At 37.7% G+C, this 25,586-nt stretch overlaps 2 protein-coding genes across 2 annotated transcripts in view; one reads left to right on the forward strand and one right to left on the reverse strand.

The window, feature by feature from the left end:
• LOC127787706 (glutamine--fructose-6-phosphate aminotransferase [isomerizing] 1) overlaps positions 1 to 13,616 on the forward strand; it is a 30,619-nt gene extending 17,003 nt beyond the window's left edge. The window contains exons 4-11 of the mRNA XM_052315777.1: positions 264 to 409; positions 727 to 891; positions 9,350 to 9,707; positions 9,803 to 10,053; positions 10,141 to 10,255; positions 10,398 to 10,653; positions 10,739 to 10,907; positions 12,140 to 13,616. Of these exons, the coding sequence (XP_052171737.1) occupies positions 264 to 409; positions 727 to 891; positions 9,350 to 9,707; positions 9,803 to 10,053; positions 10,141 to 10,255; positions 10,398 to 10,653; positions 10,739 to 10,907; positions 12,140 to 12,223 (1,544 nt within the window). The 3' untranslated portion in view covers positions 12,224 to 13,616. The remainder of the gene's footprint in view (positions 1 to 263; positions 410 to 726; positions 892 to 9,349; positions 9,708 to 9,802; positions 10,054 to 10,140; positions 10,256 to 10,397; positions 10,654 to 10,738; positions 10,908 to 12,139) is intronic.
• On the reverse strand, positions 12,893 to 20,915 carry LOC127787707 (protein RETICULATA-RELATED 4, chloroplastic-like). The gene is made up of 8 exons (XM_052315778.1): positions 20,104 to 20,915; positions 18,807 to 18,875; positions 14,709 to 14,840; positions 14,574 to 14,627; positions 14,444 to 14,488; positions 13,476 to 13,615; positions 13,209 to 13,334; positions 12,893 to 13,118 (listed from the first exon to the last, which is right to left on the reverse strand). Exons 1-8 carry the CDS (start codon positions 20,653 to 20,655, stop codon positions 13,070 to 13,072), a joined length of 1,167 nt encoding a protein of 388 aa, XP_052171738.1. The 5' UTR covers positions 20,656 to 20,915; the 3' UTR covers positions 12,893 to 13,069.
• Positions 20,916 to 25,586: the final 4,671 nt, after the last annotated feature.

A 25,586-nucleotide genomic window follows, 5' to 3' on the forward strand; every position in this document is an offset into this window, starting at 1 on the left:
TGTTTTTTTTTTTTTCCTTTTGTGTGCTTTGTGCATTAAGGATACAATTGAACTAGCGAATCAGAGATGTACTACTGGATTTTGAAACAACAGATTCGTAGTCTTTATTATTCTTAGAAAATAGGTTATGCAGATATATACTTTTTGTTTTCAATGGAGAAACTAAATGTGCTTCTTATTACAATGTTTGAAATGCTTTTGATGACATAATAATATCTTGTTCAATATAAGATTTCACATGAGTGCAATTCTTTCTGTTGCAGGTGACAAGACTGTTACCTTCAGTCAAGTTGTGCTTGAAGTTATAAGGCATCTTGAGGGAGCATATGCTCTTATATTCAAAAGCCGACATTACCCAAATGAATTGATTGCTTGTAAGCGTGGTAGCCCACTGCTCCTTGGTGTCAAAGTGAGTAATGCTGAACGACATCCTTGTTGCATAAAGACAAGCTTATAACTGGAATTTTTTAAGTTCCATGATAACACATATTGGACATTAAGTGTTATGAATTATGTTGAAACATGTGCTCTACATTTATGAAGTAGGACAGTGATTTTGTAAGTAGTATACAGATGAAGTCCATGGATGATTGTAAACCAGGGTGTGTTTTGTTTGAAAATTTGCTTATCAGAAGGAAAGGGCCTATGCTATACTGATGATGTTTTGTGATTATTATGTTAGATTTTCATGTTACCATTGTTTAATTGCAACTTCTGTTGTTGCAGGAGTATGGTGAAGAAACAAGCTCTGGTCCATCTTTTCATGATGTTAACTTTCTTAAGAAGGATGAGCAACCCAAAGAATTCTTCTTATCTAGCGATGCCAATGCATTAGTTGAACACACAAAGAAGGTTTTGGTAATAGAGGATGGTGAACTTGTACACTTGAAGGTATTTTCTTTTCCTTCCTCCAGCTCTATTGTTACTGTTCTCACTGTCACGCTTCTTGTTGTCTTCTGAGGTAAGAAATATCTGCAATTATTTTTCTACATGCATGTTTAATTGGTTTTGAGAGTTATGTACTTGGGTGTTTGGAAAATTAAATTATTACATTTGATTGAAGAGTTACTGGTTTGTGAGTTTTCACCTTGCAAACTTTTACCAAACATCACTTCTTTCTTTTAGGCTAGTACAAACTATATCTGCCTGCTTACATCAAACTAGCAGGTTTCTTTTCCCTTGAAGAACACACCTAGGCATAGTGTTTGTCATGGCTTCATTCGTCCATGGTTGCACCTTTATATTGATGGGGCGGGAATGGAGAGTGGTAGTTGGGCCGCAAATTTTGTGGCAGCTTATTGTTGACATGAGATGAAAAAAGTTGCCCAAATACAATATAGATAAACCAAGGTCATTGAGATGATGAGCAATGTTATCAAAAGTTCTAGGACAAGAAATGGATGCCTTTGTGAAAACTTATAACCGATACTTGTCAGAACATAAAATGAAAAAGGTATGGCCACATGGAATGTAGTTTTATGAACCTTTAGGTCGGAGTTTTCTCTAGTCCAGATTGTTGCTTGTGAAAGGAAAAGACAGGCAAAACATCACCACAGTTCCAATTAGCACCTTTTGGTGGCCTATGCTTTTATTTAGTTACTGCGTCTGTTTGAGAGTCTATTGATCACAAAGTAACTGAACTGGCTTGTTATAGGACATTTGGTAGGAGGATAGAAAATAGGTAATACCACCAGGCATGGTTATAGCATGTTAGGTGGGATTAAATTGCTTGCCATTGTGGATGATTTTGCCCCTCACATAAAAGGCTAAAACAACCTCTCTTCTCCATAGTGTATATTATAATATATATTATATATTGTATACCATATAACATGCATAATTCTATAATTATTTATATTTTTTCACTTTAAAACTGTATTGATTTGGGCAAATGGGAAAATGGGAAAAATGGTCATTTAGTGATCAATGTCTAGTTATACTACATTCAATATTTACTATATCTAATATGGGATGGCATTACTTTAAGGTTATACCTCTTTTAAACTCAGAATACCAAACATGTGATGGGACTATTTAATCCCACCATTTCCATCCTTAGTCCCATAACTTATTTAATTTGGATACTAAACGGCCTGCTAGTTTCAATATCATAGGACATTTTCACCCTCATATAGCAACCTAGTAAAATTATTGCAATACAAGGTTCTTGTCAAAATAATATGCTCTTTATTATCAGTTAAGCTGACTGATAACTCATCTGCTAAACCTAACCAAGATAAAAAATAGAAGCTATATATAGAAACCAGCTTTAGGTAAGTTTGAATACTTGTACTGAATGGTGATACCAACAGCTCAAACTCAATAATAACTGGTTTAACTTAAAACTTGTCCAGTTTTGTACATATCCTACAGTATGCATTCGAGGGGACATAGACAATTTTATATTTGTTTATTCATCTACTCGGAGAAGGAACCATAAAGCTATCAGCCGTTGCTACTGTGTACTGCTGCCTGTGGGCAACACCCATGTCGATGATGTAACATTGTGTGTATCAGTTGTCCAAATTGATGATCTCATAGTTGATATGTAACTGTAGAAAAGGAGGAAGGGAAGCGGTATTCCCATATGTTTTATTGATACGAATGAAAAATATTTATACAAGAGTTTCCTAAGAATTCTCTTAGATTTTAGAGATTACATTCCTATTTTATAGGACTAGATTACAACAAAGAAAAATACAAATAAACCTAATCAAGAAAGAAATAAGATAAAGTACAAGATAGATAAAATACAAGATAAATAAGGAGAATAGAGAATATATTTTATCACTCCCCCTCAAGCTGGGGAATGGATATCAACCATCCCTAGCTTGCATACCAAGTCTTCAAACCGTTTAGGAGGCAGCCTTTTGGTCAAACAATCAGCCAACTGTTCTTCCGAAGACACATACAGAATGCAAATCAATCTGGCTTCCAATTTTTCCTTAATAAAATGTTTATCTATCTCCGCATGTTTGGTGCGATCATGCTGTACAGGATTATGTGCTATACTTATAGCTGACTTATTATCACAACACAATTTGATTGGCCCATGGTTGAAAATCCTCAAATCTTCCAAAATAATTCGCAACCACAGCAACTCACGTAGGCCCATTGCTAGTGCCCGAAATTCGGCTTTTGCACTTGATCAAGCTACTACCCCTTGCTTTTTACTCCTTCGAGAAACCAAATTTCCACCTAAGAAGACACAATAACCTGTGGTAGGACGTCTATCAACCAAAGACCCTCCATAGTCGGCATCAGTGTATCCTGTGATATCCAAATCTATCCCAACTTTAAATAGGATTCCTTTACCTAGAGTTGTCTTTAAATAGCACATTATTCGTCGTACAACTTGCATATGATCTTCTGTAGGACAATGCATGAACTGACTAACCAAACTTACTAATGACCAATTGTTGATACCTCCTTTTATCCATCGATTTACCTTGATCACATAGTTTAACATTAAATTCCACTGGAGTACTTGCACCTTTGCCACCTAGCAAACTTGTCTCATGCAATAGATCAAGAATATATTTTCTTTGGGATAAGAAGATACCTACTTTAGAATAAGCTACCTCTATACCCAAAAAATACTTCAAAATGCCAAGATCTTTAATTTCAAAAGTCTTGGATAGATTATTCTTAAGTTATACCTGCTCCTTACAGTCATTTCCAGTGACAATAATATCATCCACATAAACCAAAAGAGCTGTTACCCTTCCCCCACAAGAATGCTTAAAGAAAAGAGTGTGATCACCCCTATTTTGAGAATAACCCATATGTCTCATGGCTTTAGAAAAATGATCAAACCAAGCTCGAGAAGATTGTTTAAGGCCATAAAAAGCTTTTCTTAATTTGCATACCTGTTCGGGCAACCCTTTATCAAAGCCGGGAGGAGGTCCCATGAACACCTCTTCCTCTAAATCTCCATGCAAAAATTGGTGCAACTTCCAGCCATAGTGCGCTGCTAGGGCTAATAGGATACGCATAGTTGACATTTTGGCTACTGAAGCAAAACTTTATAGGTAATCAATACCATAAGTTTGTGTGTATCCCTTAGCAACTAGTCTTGCCTTATACCTTTCTAGGGACCCATCTGCATTATATTTGAGGTTAAAAACCCATCGGCAACCTACGGGCTTGACTCCCTTTGGCTTAGGGACAATGTCCCATGTCTGATTTTTTTCTAAGGCCCTCATCTCCTCCTGCATTGCTTGAACCCAATTCTGATCTTGGAAAGCCTCATTAACTGTCTTAGGAATAGGAATTGTGTCTAAGGAAGTCAGAAAAGCCTTATGATTTGGAGATAAGTAGTGATATGACATATAATTGGCCAAAGGGTGTTGGGTGCAACTTCTACTCCCTTTGCGAAGGGCAATTGGTAGATCAAGGTCATTAGTAATTGATGCAAGTAGTGAATTAGATGTGGCAGAATTGGGCTGAGAATCAGAGGGACAACAACATGAGGTTTCATTACTTGGATTAGGAGAGGAAATTGGTGCTGGAAGAGGTTCTGGAATGGGCTGCTGTTGTTGTGTTCTTCTCTTAAATACATAGGGAGATCCTTTGAATCGAATTGGAGTGGATGGCAGTTGTTCTTCTGGAGGTTCCGGCTAGTTCTGTTCATCTAAGGAAGAGTTAGATGGAGCATGAATCTGCAAATCATGAGAGGTTTCCAAAATGGGAAGATCATTATTTATATCAGCCCAAGATATATGTGTATCTTGAATATCAGCACTAGGAGGACCAAAGAATGACTGATTTTCAACAAATGTAACATCTTTGGTCACATAAATTTTTCTAGTAGCAGGGTGATAACACTTATACCCTTTTTGAGTGGGTGAATAACCAAGAAACACACATTTGAGGGCTCGAGGGTCCAGTTTATCCCTATGATGTTTGGATACATGGACAAAAGCAATACAACCAAAGACTCTCAAAGGAAGAGGAGTATGAGAAAACACTGTTGGAAAATAAGTGGACAAGCATTGAATTGGGCTTTGGTGTTTTAGAAGAGTATAAGGAACTCGGTTAATTAGGTAGGCAGCAGTCAAAACTGCCTCCCCCTAGAAAAACCTAGGGACAGAATGATGTAGTAAGAGAGCTCTAGTAACATTGAGCAAATGTCTCATTTTTCTTTCTACTACACCATTATGTTGAGGAGTATCAACACATGAAGACTCATGAATTATATCTACTTGCTGGAAGAAGTTATGCAAGTGATGATTGAAGTAGTCTCTTGCATTATCAGTTTGGAATTTTTTAATTTGAGGCCCAAATTGAGTAGATATCATCTTATAGAAAATAGGCAAGATAGAACTAATAGTAGCCTTATTCTTTAAAAGATAAACCCAAGTTGTTCTTGTACAATCATCAATAAAGGTAATAAACCACTTAGCCCCAGAACAATTAGGAATTTTAGATGGTCCCCACACATCTGAATGAATCAAAGTAAATGGAAGAGAAGATAAATTGTTACTCACAGGATATGAAACTCTATGATGTTTAGAAAGTTCACACACATCACAATGAAGATTAGAAATGTCCAAATTTCTAAGCATAGTTGGAAACATAGACTGCATAGTACTAATGGCTGGGTGCCCTAAACGACAATGTTGAAGCCAAAAATCATGAATTGAAATAGTTGGTTGAATAGGAATCAAAGAAGCTGAAGCTGGTTGAGAAGAGTAGGCTGAAGGTATCTCCCCCTTAAGATCAGCACTGCATGTCTTCAGAAAATACAACCCATTCCATTCCTCACCAACTCCAATCTTCTTCCCCGTGTCCAGAGCCTGAAATTCACATTTGTTTGGGAAAAAGACAACGCAACAATTTAGATCCTTGGTTAGCTTATGAACAGAAATCAAGTTGCTAGAAAGATTTGGGACATGAAGAACATGTTGCATAGGCAATGAGAAATTAAGATTTACATTACCATGTCCAACTATAGGAATTGTATTACCATTGGCTACCATTATCTTTTTGGAGCTACTTAGTGGGGTATAGGAATCGAAGACATTTATATCAAAGGCCATATGATTAGTAGCCCTCGAATCTAGAATTCATAGATTATTCCTAATAGTATGTGAGGCAATACTAGATTCAGAATTCAAGCAAATACCTGTTTGGGCCATGGAACAAGAACCACCTTGAATAGTCTTTAGGAAGCTTTTAAGCTTGCTGATTTCTTCAGCATTAAGCTGTTTGGTCATGATAGATGAATCAATTGTAACTGAATCTGTCTTCTCCAATGCAGTCTCTTCCTCTTTGGCAGCTTGATAGGCTTGAACTTGCTGTCGGGGTTGAAAATTCTGAAGATTTTTCATTCCTCCTACCTTATTCAGTATCACTTCTTTCCCATGGAGTCTAAAACAAGTCTCCTTGGTATGCCTGGGTTTCTTACAAAAAAAACACCATAAACCATTTTTATTTTGAGCTTTAGGATTAAAAACATTCCCACCTTATTGTGACCTAAACCGAGAAGCATCTTTCTTGTTAGTTGCCATTGCAGATCCCTCAAGTGAAGTCTCATTTAGCATAGCAATTCTCCTATACTCCTCACTACGAACAATAGCAAAGACTTCATTTAAAGAAGGAATTTTGTCTTTCCCTAGGACCTGCACCCTTACTTGATCAAAATTACCATTAAGGCCTGCTAAAAATTCAACTACCCTATCTCTTTCAAATATTGCAGTTATGGTGGCTGCATCTTCACTATATTTCATCTTGATATCTTGATAATGATCCAACTCAAGTCAATATCCATTCATTTTATTATAGTACTCGGTGACAGCTAGAGAACCCTGTTAAGTACCACTTATTTTCATCTTGATATCAAAAATAGCCGAGACATTTTGCACTTTAGAATAAGTACGCTTTGCAGTATCCCAAATCTCCTTAGCCGTAGACAAAAACATGCAATTTTTACTTACCTCAGGGTGCATTGAGCCCCATAACCAAGACACTATCAAGGAATCCTCTACTTCCCATGCAGCAAAATTAGGGTCTTTAGCATCTAGACTAGGCTCGGTTAGATGGGCCATCTTTCCTCTTCCTTTCAAGAAAGTCCGCACAAGCTGCGCCCATTGTAAGTAGCTCCTTCCATCAAGCCTATAAGACTGATGTAACCCTAGAAGGTCATTGTTAGACAAACTCCCCATTGGCATGTCAGATGAAGCACCGTTCTTTGTCTCAGAAGTGTCTGTCATGGTGAAGACTCAGCAACAGTATCGGTAGAAAGAAAAATAAGACAGCAACAGGTAGTTTGACACCAGCAACGGAAGAAGCAAATTGACAGCAACGAAAGCACTCAGCGACGGAAGATTTTGACACTAGGGATGGGGTAGAGAGACGCTGGAGATCAGATCTGGAGCAGCCGGAGGCGAAAGGGCAGCGGACGCTTCTTCACGCGCCGGCGCATGGAGTCGGAGTGAGCTTGAACGGTGGCGCGTGGGGTTCCGGTTTCCGATGATTTTTTTGGGGTTGGCCGATCTAGAGATGGCAAACCTAATGGTGGTAGTGGTGCTGCAAGATGATGGCAGGACAGAGGAGTTCCAACTTGAACAGTGCAATGAAGGCACTTTGGAAGAACAAAAAATGGCTGTGCAATGAAGGCACTAGGGTTTACTGTATTAGCCTATTAACGAGGCTCTGATACCATGTAGAAAATGAGGAAGGGAAGCGGTATTCCCATATGTTTTATTGATATGAATGAAAAATATTTATACAAGAGTTTCCTAAGAATTCTCCAAAGAATTCTCCTAGATTTTAGAGATTATATTCCTATTTTATAGGACTAGATTACAACAAAGAAAAATACAAATAAACCTAATCAAGAAAGAAATAAGATAAAGATAAAGTACAAGATAGATAAAATACAAGATAAATAAGGAGAATAGAGAATATATTTTATCAGTAACTTATCTTTTTTAAGTTATAATGTGGTTCTAACTCATATTATGGAACACGTGTTTCCTATGTGTACAAAATGTTTCAGTCCTAGAGAAATCCAAAAATAATCAGACATCTAGAGCAGTTTTCTTTTCTTTTTTCTTTTTTTTTGTTTTCTCGAATGGTGGTGAGAAATTGTAGCTATTTTTCTCAGGTGAATCTATCAGACGTACATAATAGTCATCAAACCACTTGTAATAGGCAAGCACACAGAAATTTTATATGTAGGTTCGCCCCCAAAGAGGTTTGATTCTCGATGGCTGAGGAAACTGTTATAGCCTCTGATCACCAGGCCATCCCTGGGTTCATAAACTATTTTCTACAAGCATTTTTAGGACTTCCTTACAAGTGTCAGAGTCTGATATGAGATGAGACCTTTTAAAGTGCTAGTGTTTCTTAACTTAATGGATTATTAGGGATAGTGGAAGCTCTGTGCAGAGATTTGAATTTTAAGCTATAATTTTCACTTTACAATTCTTTTTGGTCCTGTAGAGATAATCCAAGGAAGTTGGCCACTAAGAAGTCTCCAATTTTTTGTATCTTTTTTCCTTTTCCTTTTTCTTTTCTTCTTTTTGGTTTTGTGATGATACCCCTTTAACTTTAAAGCTGCACGTGTACAGTTTCCTAAGATGGTATACTTTATTTGCTAGGAAAGGGAAATTGTAATACCTAATTTTGATTGTTGGATACTATGAAATATCTTCATGTTTTTTGGTGACATTATCGTTGCATTCTCATTCACAATGTGGGTCGTATACTGTAACGTTATTTATAAGATAATTCTAGTGTTTAGGTAATGTAGTTCCCTATAGATGTTAACATTATATGCCATGAACAAGACATACAAAAATCCCAACATTCATTGTCAAGTAGCTTACCAGTAAAGCTGCCATAATCAATCAATTGAGACCAAAATCCCTTGCGACTATGGAAAGGCAACCCAAATTATTAGAGATTCTGTTAACAGTGATTTTTGCAGCCCTGCATGATAACCATGGATAAAGACAGAAACAAGTAGATTAAGCCCTGATATCCAGGTGATATTCTTATTGTCTCATCACCCCAAGTATACAAGATCACCAAGGTTGTGCTACAAAGGTGCCTCAAAATCCTTTGTTGCTCAGTTACCACATTATGGATCTTCTACCTGCAGTTGTTATTCTGACATTTTTTCTATACTTTCTAGTTGATATAACTTTTTTGTAATTGAGTTATCAGTAGTCCGATCCTTTTCTAGATTACTCCCCCCCTCCCCTCTTATATTAGTCAGTCTTCTGAGGTTAAATGTGCTCACTTGCTAAGGATTCTATTTTGATTAAATCATTGATATCTTCTGGTATAATTGCTTAAAGAGCAAGAGATTTTCACCTGCATTTGGTGGTGGTTGCTTCAGGATGGAGCTGTTTCAATCCTCAAGTTTGATCACAAAGGAAAACACAGTGGCAGTCTTGTTAGACCTGCTTCGGTGCAACGTGCACTATCATTTCTTGATATGGAGGTTGAGCAAATAAATAAAGGAAATTATGAGCATTATATGCAGAAAGAAATCCATGAACAACCAGAATCTCTAAGAACGACAATGAGAGGGAGACTTATACGTGGAGGTTCGTGCAAAGCTAAAACTGTTCTTTTGGGTGGACTGAAGGATCACCTAAAAACTATCAGGAGAAGCAGACGTATAGTTTTTATTGGATGTGGCACCAGCTATAATGCTGCTTTAGCAGCAAGACCCATATTAGAAGAACTTTCTGGTAGGTACTCCTAGAGCTCCTATGTATTGGAGCTTTTGATAATACTGATTATTATAATCTAATACCTAACTTTTTCTCTTTTGTAAAATATACAGGTATTCCTGTTACAATGGAGATTGCAAGTGATCTGCTGGATAGGCAGGGACCAATATATAGAGAAGATACGGCTGTTTTTGTTAGTCAATCTGGCGAAACTGCAGATACATTAAATGCATTAGAGTATGCATTAGAGAATGGTGCTTTATGTGTTGGAATTACAAACACAGTTGGTAGTGCAATTGCCAGGAACACGCACTGTGGTGTTCACATTAATGCTGGTGCTGAGATTGGTGTGGCTAGTACCAAGGTAGAAACATTGCTTTGTAAGGGACTAAGGTATTTTATGCATCATTATTGTTTTGACTTTTTTTTTCTTCTGATTGCTCTCCAACAGGCCTATACAAGTCAAATAGTAGTGATGGCTATGTTGGCACTAGCTATTGGCGATGATGCAATATCCAGTCAAGGAAGAAGAGAGACCATAATTGATGGGCTATGTGAATTGCCAGGTATGCGTCATTTAGCTTTCTTCCCTGCCATATTGATGATTTGTAGATCTTCTGTTTGTTCCTGAATAGGCATGCAGTTTAAAGGCTTATTCTGACATTTCTATTACATTCTTCTAGTTACCTATAAGTTTTTATTCTCCAGGCAAAGTCAGAGAGGTTCTGAAGCTTGACCAGGAAATGAAGGATCTTGCAAAACTATTGATTGCTGAGCAGTCCCTACTTGTTTTTGGGCGAGGGTACAACTATGCAACTGCCCTTGAGGGGGCCTTGAAAGTGAAGGAGGTGGCACTTATGCACAGTGAAGGAATTCTTGCGGGTGAAATGAAACATGGCCCTTTGGCTCTGGTTGATGAAAATCTTCCAATTGTTGTTATTGCTACCCGTGATGCTTGTTTCAGGTTAGTTTTTCTGCAGTAAATAATAGTTACTTCTTTTGGAAGTTACAAATATCAATGCATGCTGACATCTTCTTGTTGTGGACAGTAAGCAACAATCAGTTATTCAGCAACTTCATGCCCGGAAAGGCCGACTTATTGTGATGTGTTCGAAAGGGGACTCAGCATCTGTGTGTGTGGGTGGTTCTTGTAGAGTAATTGAAGTTCCTCAGGTTGAGGATTGTCTTCAACCCGTAATAAATGTAGTTCCATTGCAGGTACTTCAGTCAGACCATTTCAATATATATTCTAAGTCTTTCTTCATTTGTGCAAAACTGGATAATTAGTGGTTGGCATCGATTACAAAAAATAGTAACTTATTTATTTTGCAAAAAGCTGTTATGCAGTAACTCTTATGATGCAGAATCTAGGAGCTTTAGGTATAAGGGCTGCTTTAATGTGTATAAAGTATTTGCCAATATGCATTGCAAATTATATTGGTACTTGTAGTGTCATACTGCTGTGAGTTCTTGAGGGTGACTTGATTGTGTTAATTGACAATTTTGTGCTACTAAAACATAGTTTTCTCTAATCCCCTGGGAGATGGTATGTGCATTTTCCTGCTTGCCCTTCCGAGAATGGAAATTTGCCGTAGATGAAAAAATAAACTATGTTCGGAATTTCTCATGAGTAATTATGACCTGGGACTTGCAAAATATTTTGTTTCTGTTGATGCAGTTTACTGCTATCTTGCTGGTATCAACAATAGACGTTAATAATATTTGCACAGCCTAAAGATTATGCGTTTTGGTTTTGATACCTCCCTTGTGCTTTTTCTAGTCTTGCAACCTCTTAGTCATTATTTATTTATTTTATTACCGTTCTTTACGCTTCGGTATTGTATACATTTACTTGCTTAGTTAGTTATTCTCTTCACCTCTGATTAGGGGGGGCTTACAGATCTGTTGATTTCCTGCTAATTTCCAGTTGACAATTTCCATGCATGCATTATCGCCCTTTATATGTTTGTATGTTGTTAATACATAAAACTTGTCAAAAGGATTTTTGTATTATTTAACTTCATCATATCTTTTTCCCGTGCCTTCTCCAAATACTATTATGATGTCAGCTGGAAGCAAAACAAGGGATAGACTATCTCTGCTCCTGATTCCTGAATACTGACTGCTTGTCATTCTAATTTAAGTTACAAATATAATTAACTTACATTTCTAGTAAGGTTTCATGTAACACGAATCCCCTCCTCTACTTCATCTGCCATTTCAAGTACTAAAATGTGCTAAAAGCACTTGGCATACGCACTTTTCCTTCTCTGGACAAGTGATGAATAAGTGCCTTTGTTTCTGCTGCCTAATCTGCTCTATTTGCAGCTACAAATTACTTTGTTCCCTGTTCTGATAATCTGTTCAAATTTTCATCTGTCTGAGTCCATATGCATCCTGTCGTCTTTATTAATTCTTTTTCTTTTTTTTTTTTTTCTGTTTGGGTGCAGTTGTTGGCCTATCATCTAACCGTTCTGCGCGGCTACAATGTTGACCAGCCACGCAATCTTGCAAAGAGCGTGACAACCCAGTGAGGTAGCTTTATCCCAATGTTCCTTTGATTTTAGAATGTGTAAAGGCTTGATTTTTTAAACTGAACCCATTACCTTCTCTATTTATGCCCTTCCTAACCTTAGTAATATATATCCGTTGCTTCGGTATTGCGACCATGTGGTCTTGCACAGCTCAACGTACTCATCTCTATCGTTCATTATTACAATAATATATGGTTAGTTGATTGACTTACAGTTGACGCAATGCCTCCCAGTAGTGATAACAAATTAGAAGTTATGGTTTTTACTCATTGAAACAAAGTACTGAGGTGAAGAGCTTCATGGTACCTGCAAGAGATACTTTTTTCCGTTTATTTAAGATCCAAATGCTTAAGCCGAGATTGGCGCTTCAGGAATTGAATTGAATTGAATTGTTATGGAATCTTTGTGTGTCAAGTTCACCAGTCATGCCCATCTGGAATAGGATTGTTTGCTGCAATGCAACAACGCACATGAAGACAAACCCTTAATCCCCAATACATGGGTTAACTACATGAATTTCAATTCGGTGATTAATGACTTCATCTTCTACAAGGCCTTCATCTCTCTCATATTAGAGACTGATAGTATGGTCACATTCATCAATGTTGCAAGCAGAGGACTAGCAAGAACATCTACATTGCATAATTATAAGGGTTCGGACACAGGAGATGGATAATATAACATGCCATTTACCTTAGATTGCAATGAATGGTTTATAACTCTAGGTACACTTTGAATGAAATAGAAAGACAGCAAAACTGGAAAGCATCCACACAGACCAAGCGTTGCCATCATCATTTGTACAAAACTGAATCAATACAAGCACCACTTGTCTTTGTGCCCAATTCAATCTCTTATCTTCTGGACTCCAACCCAACGTGCATAATCCACCCACCTGTCCATCCAATAATAACACAAAAATGAATTTTCCACATCGAAAATAGAACACTAAAAAGAATCAAAAAGTCATGTTAGCAATTCTTACATCAAGGACCCCAAGAATGTGTTGCCAGTACGAACAGCAAAGCACATTGCACCGAGTACAACCTTATGTTGGTGTAACAAAGGTTCTAACATCCGCTGTTCAATAACTCCGGCTAGAACTTGGTACCTGCGAAGAACAAAATGAATTGCAAGACCCTGGAATCAATCGCACGAACTGCTGAGCAAAAGGGCAATTATCAACTGCGTCTCATTCTGACCTAGTTTGCTTATTAGATGAAGACAATGCTGGTTTTGGAAATTCACGTACCTAAGGTTGCTAGACACTGCCATGTAGACACCATAGGCAATACTGGTTGACAATACCGGTACATCCTCAGCTTCACCGGCAAAAGTTTTATCAATAGCCTTTCGAACATTGATCAAGGCATTTGTCACACCCGTACCAACCTGAAAGAAGCTGCTGTCAACATTTTCTGCCATTTTGTGGATCATATACCAATAATGCTTGATAAACAAATCTAGAAGCAGGTGATGTTCTTTATGGGATTCACTAGCAAATAAGTAATTGACTCAATCCTCCATCCACGTGTTGAATGAGGGCCACAAAGATGGATACAAAATGACTAACAAATAAGTAATTGACTCAATCCTCCATCCACGTGCTAGCTAGTTATTGAATGAGGGCCACAAAGACGGATACAAAATGGCAGAGACATGCGATAGTTCTTAAAATCTAAACACACAACTATAGGCATGTGATGCACATACATTTATATACAAAAACAATAACAAATTATCAGTTCTTCGGTTACTATACGTACACACCTAAGTAACTTTTGTTTATGGTCTAATGGTTTAAATCACCATACTTGAAACTTGTATGAGTAAGTCCCTTCCCTATGAACTCTCAACAAAGCAATTAACTGGTACATAGAAGTGTTCTGAAATAACAATATTTTGGTCATGTTTCACATAATTGGTTCAAATGTTGCGTTACTGCCTAGGTATTTGGTGATATACTATTTCGACAACTCCACACTAACTGTCCCAAAAATGAGATGACCTCTAGGATAAAAGATATTGTGTTTAGCTAGAAAATAAATCAGAAAGTTTTGCAATAGAAATGGTAAAAAGAGGAGAAATCATCGTGACTTCCCAGTAGACAACAAGGGAGCATAAAGATAGACATCAGAACATAGCAGGGACCCCTTAGAAGAAAAAATGTCCAAATCCCAATCAGGAGATTAGAGACATGTATGGTATATTTCAACTTACCAAAGAAGCACCAGTTCCAACTGCAAATAGCTTGGCCCCATTACGCTACATGGAAGAATGGGATTCAGTAACATTTTTTTTCGTTTCAAGAGTGGTGTTTCAGAATGATCAAAGGAATACAGAATCGTACCACAATGGCTCCTACTCTCTGTAAAAAGGAATAAGATGTACCAGCCAATGCCACCTGCAAACAGGTATCAAAATCAGGTTTATCTGACTGCAATTTATGTGAGTTGTAGTTTGAACAAATGTCAACAATAATAACCTGAAAAGCATTATCAGGACAGCCATAGAAAAACTTTGCAACAGGTCCAGCACTGACTGCTAGAGCTGGCCGAAGAGAAACAGTAGGAGCAGGAAGCCAGACGAGCATGAAATCTGCAATGAGAGCCATCACCTAAAACCACACTCATTAGAGTTATATGCTTAAGTACAAAATCCAATTTCCTTAACCAAAATCATATGAAATAATTCAAGCCTTCTAATAAAAGTTGTTTCACATGAACAAATAAGCATATGTTCTATACTCACTAAGTTCAATAACATAAGTACATTATCCAAACCGGTTTAGTAATTTGTATTCTACTAAGCACTGTATTCTTTAATTTACTTTTATCTTAGATGTCATCTTTTTGCTCATGACCTCAATCAAAATCATTTATATGAGCTGTAAAGTCATTTAAATAAGAAAGCATGTTCTCACCAGAAGGTTCCTTCCAAACAACTCTAGGACCAACTAAGCTAAGGTAACTATATAAAACTGCTTCAGGTGAAGATTGGCGATATACAAGTAGGAGAAGTAAAACTGTAAAAAGGAACAAATCTCAACAATCTATGCTTCAGAAGCAATGAAGAATACCCATATGTTGCTGCTATTAGTTTAACACCAAATAATATGTACATGTGTATATATATTCAAAATTAACAAATACTCCATTTCAAACGCACAATTACTTCCTTAGGAGAGAAATTATTTTAACAATTTAAAGAACTGAAAGAAAATTGAGATGATTTTGTAATGCAGAGTCTGTCTTTAGATTAACATTTGTTTTTCTTTCAACTGCAAAATTTCAGTATATTTTTCGTGATAAATGCAATTTTCATAACATTTTGAAATGTTGGGAATGAAATCGCAAACATAGTGACTGAAGTGCTTTGTTCTATTAGAGATACAAATTTTTCATAGGAAGGATTAGAAGAAGTTTGAGGACATTTTTGAACAGAATAGACTTAAGACAGTTAACTACCAAAACTGCTGTTATTATCTGACAATAAGGCGAGCATCCAGATGGCAGAACCAAAATATGTCCTAAAAGAGGAAATGATAGTGTCAAGTTTTGATTCCTAATTAAATTTCTTTCCCTTCCCAAATGCAGTGTCTTTATAGGCATACATGGCACCTAGTGTAAGGAATTTATAGCATTATCAAATACTGACCTCTTTAAAAGAGTTCTATCTCGGCTTTCTCTCTTCTTCACTCTTCATCTTCATGTTTTCTCTCCCTTCCTTGAGGTTATATATGAATCCAGTCATAGGCATGGCTTGACTAGGGACTATTATTGGATGCATTGTCACACCCCAAGGACATAGGAGTAATTGTTCTATTGCATGTATTTTTCTTTGTTGTCCCTTAGGCTGTTGTAGTATTGTACTTGAAGTTTGTTACTAACTGAAGGGATGTAACAGCCTATAAATAGGCTAAAGTAGGAGAGAATAAGGCATTGATGAATGATAGTTGACTATGTTTCCCTCTCAAATTCTCTCTCCCTCACTTCTATCTGTGTCCCCCTCCATTTTTGTCCTAATTCTCCCTCAGATTCTTCTAATTTCCCATTCAAACCCTACCTGACATTTGGTATCAGAGCCAGTGGTCCTACGGCCATTGAACGGTGATTGGGTGAGAAGAAGGCGTCGGCTGGAGGCAATCGTTGAATCAAAGCAATAGCAACTTTGATTCCAACGAGCAAGGAAGGCACGAAATGGAAGTAGGTTTGGGGGCGATCATTGAATCACAACGATCCGAAACAGAGTCCGAGCAATCTTGAATTTGCAGTGATCTTGAGCAGATAGTGATCAGTTGCAGGGGTTCTAATGATTGGTTTGGATTGGGGTATAGGTCGCTGCCATTGTTAGTCTTGATTGGCGGCGAGTGCAATGATTCTCAACTGAGAATTCTGGCAATTCCTATTCGAAGTGTAAAAGCAAAGTGAAACTAGGTGACTTTCGACTGTGATCCAAAGGCAATACCTATAGACAGACCAGAATCGATCAATTGGCATATTAAGTTTGCTGAACAAGAAAGAGTGAAAAATTATTCGATGAGCAGCCAGCATATTGACGGTACTTCTAAGGCTACCAATCAAGTAGCGCAGGAAACTGATGAAGTAGCATTGGAAGAGGAGGATTATGATGAAGATAGCATTCATGCAGCTAACGAGAGGTATGAGGTTGATGAGATCCTAAGAATAGGAATGGTAAGTTGCAAGGAATGAGGAAAAACCTGAATTGGATTAGGCAATTCAGGATGACAAGAAAGGAATGGTAATTGCTGAAGAAGTTATTGAGGTTCCCTGGGAGGAAAAATCTGTTGAAAGTAAGCCTTTGGTGTACACCAGCAATCAGGAAGTAAAAGATACTCCAATTGAGGAGATCTCTACTGAAGATGACAAAGAAGATGATGTTGTGAAGATGGTAGAGGATATACAACTACAACAACCTTGGAGTTTGAAGATTTTAAGTTTGTTTTTCTTGAAGGCATAGACAATCAACCACCAAGATTGGAAGAAGTTGTCGAATTTCCTACATTGGGTCAGGTAACTGTGACTGAAAAATCAGACAATTGTGAGAAAATCTGTACTTTAATCAAAGTGAATGACCAATGGAGTACAATTCAAAGTTGGTTAGAGATTGACAGAGAATGCTCGCATTTGGAAGAAATTGATCACATTGAAAAACAGAAGATGGTGGAAAAGCTTTTTGTTGATGGAAACAAAACTCTTGCTGTTTTGCTTGTTCATATTCTAGTTGCAAAACGGCAACATTGAATCAGGTTTTGGCCTGTAGAGAAGTTTGAATTCCTCTTTACCATTGGAGATGATATGGTTGAAGGTATGACATGTCAATTGGAATTAATTTTGATAGCAATAGGGAATGGGTTGCAACAAATCATAGCAATGCTACTTTTGGAGAAAACGAAATGGAAAGGCAAAAGGAAAATAAGAGAAAAGAACAAGAAAAGGTAAAGAATAAACCAGATCATGAAAACAAGAATTGAATGAAAAAACAACGGCTCAATTGTAATAAATTTCGTGAGGACAAGAAACCTCTCAAGGAGGGGGGAATTGTCACGACCCCAAGGGCATAGGAGTAATTGTTCTATTGCATGTATTTTCTCTTTGTTGTACCTTAGGCTGCTATAGTTTTGTATTTGCAGTTTGTTACTAACTGAAGGGATGTAACAGCCTATAAATAGGCTAAAGTAGGAGAGTAAGGCATTGATGAATGATAATTGACTCCGTTTCCCTCTCAAATTCTTTCTCCCTCTCTGTTTTGTCTGAACTCTCCCCCTTTCTTCTACATCCTCCTTCATTTTTATCTGTTTCCCCCTCCATTTATATCCTAATTCTCCCTTGGATTCTTCCAATTTCCCAATCAAACCCTAGGTCCTGACATGCATACTAGTTGTCAAGTCTAATTTTGTATTAACTAGATCATCCCGGTTCCAGCAAGATACTAGCTAGCCATGCCACGCCATAAGAACAACACCAAGGTGCCAGTCATGCCACAGCATGACATAGAAAAGTAATCAGCTCCCTCAATCAGTGTATGGCCACACTTACAGCACCATTAAAAAAAGAACGCATGCCATTTTCCTCGTTTATGATTTCATAGTTTTAGGTCGTCAATTTTTTTAATGGACCCAGAAAAACTGAAACTGTTGCTGCCATGGATTGAATGCTCCTAGGTAGAAGTCTTGAGTTTGGGTTCAAGTACAGGCAGAACTCTTAAAGGGGTTCTCTATACTTACCAATTTGCATCCATGATCATGGGATGATAACTAGTATGCTGCTCCCCCAAAATAGTATCTGGAGCTCACACACACAGCCTTTACTTGTAACTAATATTCAAATGTCCTAAATATCAGAAGCATGATAAAATTCCTCTTTGCACAGTGACTTTGATACTCATGTGATTCTGAATGGCATGGATAACAGAACTGCATATGTACTCATTTCATGGCATCCTTAACTATAGTATTCTAACTTAGCCATAATAGTTTGTGTGTGTCTATACATCAAAGACAAGAGATGCACAAGGAAAAACTAAGATATAAGAATTTCATCACAACAACAGACAGCCATACCACATCGGCGAAAACAAAATCCAGCTCCTTGGTGAATTTTTCTCTACGCCTTTCCAGCTCTGCAGCAGTCTAGAAGGTAAAACAATGGAAAATAAGTCAGAAATAGAAGAAATAAACCTTTCTCTCTCCTTGAAGTTAGTTACGTTGTCATAGTTGTTTGACTGTCAAATTTTGAACAGACAGAACATAGAAAATCATACAATAACTGAAGGGTGTTCCCACTGCACAGGCTCCCCCTCTTTGTTAGGGAACTCAAACAATCACCAAGTGTAGAATTGAATCTTAAATATATATAATCTGGTTCATTAGTAGTAGAAGCCGCTCAGATCAAGAAGGATAGGGGAGAAGGTCATAGATTAGGAGTTCTTTTCTGCAAATTCAATTGCAAACTTCAATTGAAACCGTGGCCTGTAAAATGGTGAAATGAAACAACTTATAGGATTAAACAATGACTGTGGATGCATCTGAAAAAGAGAGGGGGAGGGGGCACAGAAACTTGTACCAGGAACACTCAAGGAACCAGCTGACTCCATTGAAAGAAGCAGCGGATGCAGGAAGATAACAGCCAACTACAATGACGTCTGCTAAAGAAAGATTTGCTGCAAGAAGTGATGGTGCAAGCACGGCAAAGCTACTGTGGTGGATTCAGATCAATAAACAAACTTGTACTTGGTTAGTTAGAAGATTGTTCAGAAGTTGTGACGGCAACTTTTGAACTGTATTAGAGGAGCTATTTGTATGGAAGCAGGATATTCGAAATTTCAGAATTCTCTCCTGCTCTATTCTTCTCCCTGATTTCCTCCATCCCTAAATCCTATAACCCATTGGCAAGGCCAGAGACGCTCTGGTATTGATCACTGATTTTTGGAAGTGAGATCCCTATGTCCAATGTAGACCTCCCTGGTCCCTGCATTGCTCCTTTTGATATATATTTTTTTCTCTTAGTAACTTGTTCTGTTCTTGCTTTAGGGTAAAGGTGAAGGCAAAATTCGGAGGAGGATGGAGGTGGTGAAGTGACCAATAACAAGATATTTTTTGAACAAAACAAGAAGAGCCATTCATTCCAAATCATTCATATAAGAAGTACCAAATTAGGTCCCCAAAAACCAGTTTACCAAAATCATAAAAGAACATCAACAAAAAATAAAAAAAAATAAAAAAAATAACCAACTTTGAATCAAATAGCAGATGTGAATTCAAGGTTTCTGAAACAAAATAAAATCACCACCATCATCAAGCACTCATCGAGAAGCAGGCAAGAAAGCATCAATACTACAGAAAAAGTAAAATCACGAACCTTAGTGAAGATCCCAACACCACACTCTATGGCCACTTTGGTCAAGAAGAGATCATCAGCCAGCAACCGTTCCTTAAACCCTCCGAAACGCAGCAACCACCGGAACACCGGCGACTTCTCGAGTTCAAAGTACCTCGCCGCAATCGACCCAGGTATCCTCCCGGCCTCCATCGCCACCGCCAAGTCCTTGGGAATGTTGTCCAAAGACCTCCCGGCCTCGGCCAGAGCTCGAATTATCTCCGACTTATTTCTCCCTGCCGCGTCATCGTCGTCTCCTCCACCACCCCCGCCCCCGCCCCCGCCGTAATCACCGCCTCCATTTCCGCTGCCGCCGGCGGATGCCACGAACGGCGGCAGACGCCGGGCTCGGAAGGAATTCAGGGCGAGTGGAGATTGGAGAATTAGCTTATTGTTGCTGGCGGTGGAGGCAGTGACACGGCGGTTGAGTACAGCGAAGCTGATGGAGGAAGGAGGAGAATGGTGAAGAAGTGGGTTTAGCGGTGAGAAAGGCAGAGATGAAGAAGATGGGTTGGCGGAGGCGGTGATCGCCATTGGAGAGAAGGGTAGGTGGAGGTGGGTCTCCCTCCCTCTCTCTCGCTCGCGCTCTCAAACAGAACAGAACAGAACAGAAGAGGGCAAAGAAAGAAAAGAGGAAGAAGAAGAAGAAGAAGAAGAAGAAGAGGAAGAGGACAAAGAGAGGAAAGAGAGAAGAGTCAAACAAAATGATGGATGGATGACGGTGAGTTTGGCCCTGGCCTTGTTTGCGTTTGGTGGTGGAGAAGGGAAGATGACGATGCTTGAGTGAGAAAGAGCAACCTTCCATTTCCATTGCCATTCCTTCTCCTTAGCTACCTGCCTTGCAAGTCCCTGAATACTTATGACAATCTCTCTTCACACGAGGGTATTAACGGGCATTCACTCACCACTTCTCTTCTAGAGAGAGAGAGAGAGAGAGAGAGAGAGAGAGAGAGCCTCTCATCCTCATCCTTCCTCATCCACATCCCCCCTCCCAAAGTCCCAAAAGGACTGATTCCACAATTTTTTTAAATAATTTAATAAAATTTTACATTTTTATAAAATAAGCTACTCTCAATGACAAATTCAGTCTGTCCTAACTTGTCATTCGAAAGTAGTAGATTTTTTGGTGAGTCTAACTTATTCATAGGAGTGGTGAAATATAATAAAACACCTTACTTTTAATAGGATGTTCAATTTATCTTAACTTTTATCTTTATACTGTTATTTTCATACTTTTTTTTCTTGATATTAATAAATTTTTAGATTTTTCAAAACCCTCTCTAAAAGTGATAGATACAACGAAACACATTACTCTCTATAATAAGTTTGAAGAAATCAAAAAATTTGCTAAAACATCGAATAATAACTGTAGGAAAGTAATAGATAAGATAAGGAGTTAAAACAAATTAAACTCGCTATTGAAAATAATATTTTGGTTTAAGTTTGAATCATCAAAACGCTTGCATTCTAATGTGACAAACTGAGTTAAAAGAAGTGTAGTAATTTTTTAAATGATTTAAAAAATATATTTTTTATTAAGATATTTAAAAAATTATATTGAACATCTATATCTATATATATATATATAAGGCTGAATATAATATTTTCTTTGATGAATATTTTATTTTTCTAATTTTATAGTAATAAGTGAATATTTTAGATTTTTCTTGAATTAGTATTAGATTTTTCTAATTTTGTAGTGATTTCTAGATTTTTAAATTATTTATTTTATTAATTAACTAAATGTATATTCTTTGAATGTTGTTAGGTGCATACATTGAATATATCAAATTTAATCTAATAATATTATTAAGTCTAATATTTTGTTATTCTAGTTAAATTTTAAACATCTAAGTAATACTTCGTATTTATAAATATTTATTACTATTAAAGTAAGTTCCACTTATATAATCATTTGAAAGATTGATACAAAATATACCATCTTGCTTAATTACTTACACCTCTCACATATTATCAAGCCTAAACTTTTGTCATAACACTTTCATTTTTTTTGGATAGTTTTTCCTTTAATTTTCTTGATTTCTTAGTAAAAAATAACTATTTACAAATAATAAACTTGTGTTCATTTAGGCCACCATCTTTGAATAACAAACTTGGGGTCGTTCAGACCATGCATAAGAACAACCGATCGTTGCAATTTTCAATTCAATTAGCAAATTACCTGCAATGTTAGATTTCGTATCTTATTTTCATTTTTTGTAATTGTCTAAGTGCACGTAGTGAGTAACAAAAATATATAGTATTTTTTATTGTTTATGATATTTTCAATTTCTCATCGTCCAAGCATAATAAAATAAAAAATATTTCACACTAATCTACAAAGTTAACAAAATCTATAATATATTCCAAGAAAAAACTTATTCCCAAAAAAATTAAAAATTAATACTAACAATTTTTACAAAAATAATAATCCAAATATTACTATTATCTATTTATAAGAAAATTGTGCATCGTAGTTTAGTTTTAAGTATAAAAGTAGCTGAAAAAATCTCATAGAAAAACAAGTCACATAAATTCAAAACCCCTCAATAATAATATTAGTAAACTAAATCACTCTTTTTCTCATATTAATACCTTTGACCGTAATATCTAAAAATACACATATTCTTATTGACTTTTTTGACCTCCAGCACCAACAGGCCCATCATTCTCAAGAAGGAGGGAGGCAGAGCCCTCGCTAGAGGATGGGTCTTGTCCTCGTGAAGTAGATCCTCGAGGATGCGGTCGAGAGATGGACATGGGGAGGCCGAAGAGTCTTCCGGCATGTCGTATGCACATCAGGAGCAGGAAATGAGGTTGCATCAACTGGAGGAGGAGATTGCAGCCTTAAAACCAAAGCAAGGAGAGTCTCAAGGGACGGTGGTGAATCAACCGCTTAGTCCGGAGATTATGGTTGTGGTGCCGCCGGAGCATTTTCACATCCTGGCTATTAAGCCCTACACGGGGACTACCGACCCAATGGATCACCTAGATCTTTTTACTTCCCATATGATGGTGCAAGATGCATCCGACTCAATGTGGTGCAGAGTCTTCTTGGCAACGTTGGAGGGGCATGCACGCGCTTGGTATTCAAACTTGGCCTATCACTCAATAGCCAACTTTGCGCAGCTTCGAAGTAGCTTTCTAACTCACTTTACTCCTCTTTGGAGGCATCGAAGATTCCCTATGGCCCTCGTTAGCTTGAAGTAGAACCAGGGCGAATCCTTAAAGGATTTTGTCTCGCATTTCAATATGGAAGCCTTGAGCATTGAGAACTTTGACCATAGTGTTGCTATGGTGGCGTTCTAAAATGCCTTAAGGACCGATCCCTTTGCTCAGTCGTTGGCCAAGACTCCCCCGCTCATGTTTACTGACATCTTAGGTAAGGTTGTAATATCCCAAATTTGAAAATAAATAATAATTATTCAAATCAGTGTTTAAGGACATTAATGAATATTCAAAAATTTAAGAGGAAATATTTATTTAGGTAGTTTTAAGAAAATAAGGGATTAAAGATACTTAATTAAATTATTAGAACTAGTTAATAAATAAAGATATTAATATAATAATTAATATATTGTATGGGATAAATTTAAATAATAATAATAAAATAAGGCAAGTGAAGGAATCTTGAAGTGAAGTGGCTAATGTGCGTATATGTGATGATATACTGTGTTAATAGAAAATATTAATTTAAGTTTATACCTATTATGCTAATATCTTATTATATTAATTTAGTAAACATATTATGTGTGTGGAAAAAATCAAGGGAAATGGAAATGAGGATATTTCCATGAGCTGCCACCTCAATTAATGCATGTGTGTGCGTGTCCCTAGCAGGTGAAAATCAAACGGCTGGGAAGAGATGAGGGAGAAAAGACAATTGAAAGCAAAAATTGGCAGGAGGCCATGATTACGTCTGGGGAGAGTGAAATGGGATAGAGACTTAGCCTCCAAGGTTTCAATTGCATGCTATATACATGAGTATATGAATCAATATTTAATTGTTAGCATAATATATTATTAAAGAGGATTGAGATTGAGGCAGTGGAGTCGGCAGAAACTTAAGAGCATATATATATATGCTAGTTTTGCAAAGCTATGATATATATATATATAACTAACAGTGAGCTTGATGGGTTAGGAAGCTGCCATGGCCGACGAGGAGTAGCCGCGGCTTGAAGAAGTCGCGGCCATGGCGACGTGAAGCAGCGGCAGTCGGGGCGGCGCGGTGATGGCCGGAGGCAGGCCCGGCGACCAGCGGAGGGCCGGACAGAGAAGGCCGGCCGCAGCCATGCGTGGTTGCAGGCGGCCGGATGCGTGGGAGGAGAAGAAGGAGGCAGCAGCGCGGGGAAGAAGAAGAAGAAGAAGAAGAAGAAGAAGAAAGGAAGAAGAGGAAAATGAAGAAGAAAAGAAGAAGAATGAAAGGAAAGGAGAAGAAGAAATGGAGTTGCAGGCGCGGGTGAAGCAGGGAAGAAGAAGAAGAAGAAGAAGAGGAGGAGGAGGAAGAAAATAAAGAAAAAAATAAAGGAATTTTGGGATTTTTCGACAAGGGAAGTGATCAGGTACATGGGTAAAAATTTGTAGAAGCGTGTTACGTTTAAATTATAAATTTTACGCGATTAAAATTAATTAATTTGAGTCCCGATTGTGTTATTTGCTAGGAAATGATTTAATTTGCATCGGGAGCTCGAGTGAGGTCGGAATCAGCTAATTTCAGGCAAGTTCCAATCCCTTTCCTCGTATTCTTTAATTCCCGTGAGAAACCCCGTGATTTCCTGTATTTTATCACCTCCCTTACTTTAATTCGGCACATTGCCTTATTGGTTGAACTATTATTCATTTGTTTTAATTTAAATTAAATCTGAGGCTTCTATAATTTTATTCGTTGTGAGCCTAAGGGGGTTTGTACCGCCCCCATTCCTTTCGGAATGATGCTGAACCCAGTTAGGGAACTAGGTTCCTAGTCGTGCGGGTTTTATTTACAGTTTTTCTCGGATTTATTTATGATTTGGTTAGAGCTATTGAGCAGTGGGGCAGGGGTCAACCGTTTGGTGACGTTGGGGTAGACTATGGTACGGCCCTGATGTGGACCGTCGGGTGGACACCCCTAGTCACTGGCCGTTGACCGGTGCCGAGCATTGCTGAGTAACTCTGCCGGTATGTGATTTATTGTATGAGTAGATGCATTGTATTACTGTTCATGATTTGGTATGCACATGGGTATGGGATGCATGTTGGGATATTCATTTATTGAGTATGCTTGGACACGGACATTCTAGCTTGGTTAGGTTGCATCCAGCGCGGCATATGCATGGCGTGTGGTTTACTATGTGGGCGGAGCATGGCCTGATGCCTGGATGTATGGGCGCCTTGTATCACGTTGATGCTCACTACGCCATTGCATTTCTATGTGCATTGCATGGATACTGATAGTATTTAGTTCTCGGACGGGAGTACCGTTC

Source organism: Diospyros lotus, chromosome 12 (genome assembly GCF_014633365.1).
Source record: "Diospyros lotus cultivar Yz01 chromosome 12, ASM1463336v1, whole genome shotgun sequence".
Lineage (NCBI taxonomy): Eukaryota > Viridiplantae > Streptophyta > Magnoliopsida > Ericales > Ebenaceae > Diospyros > Diospyros lotus.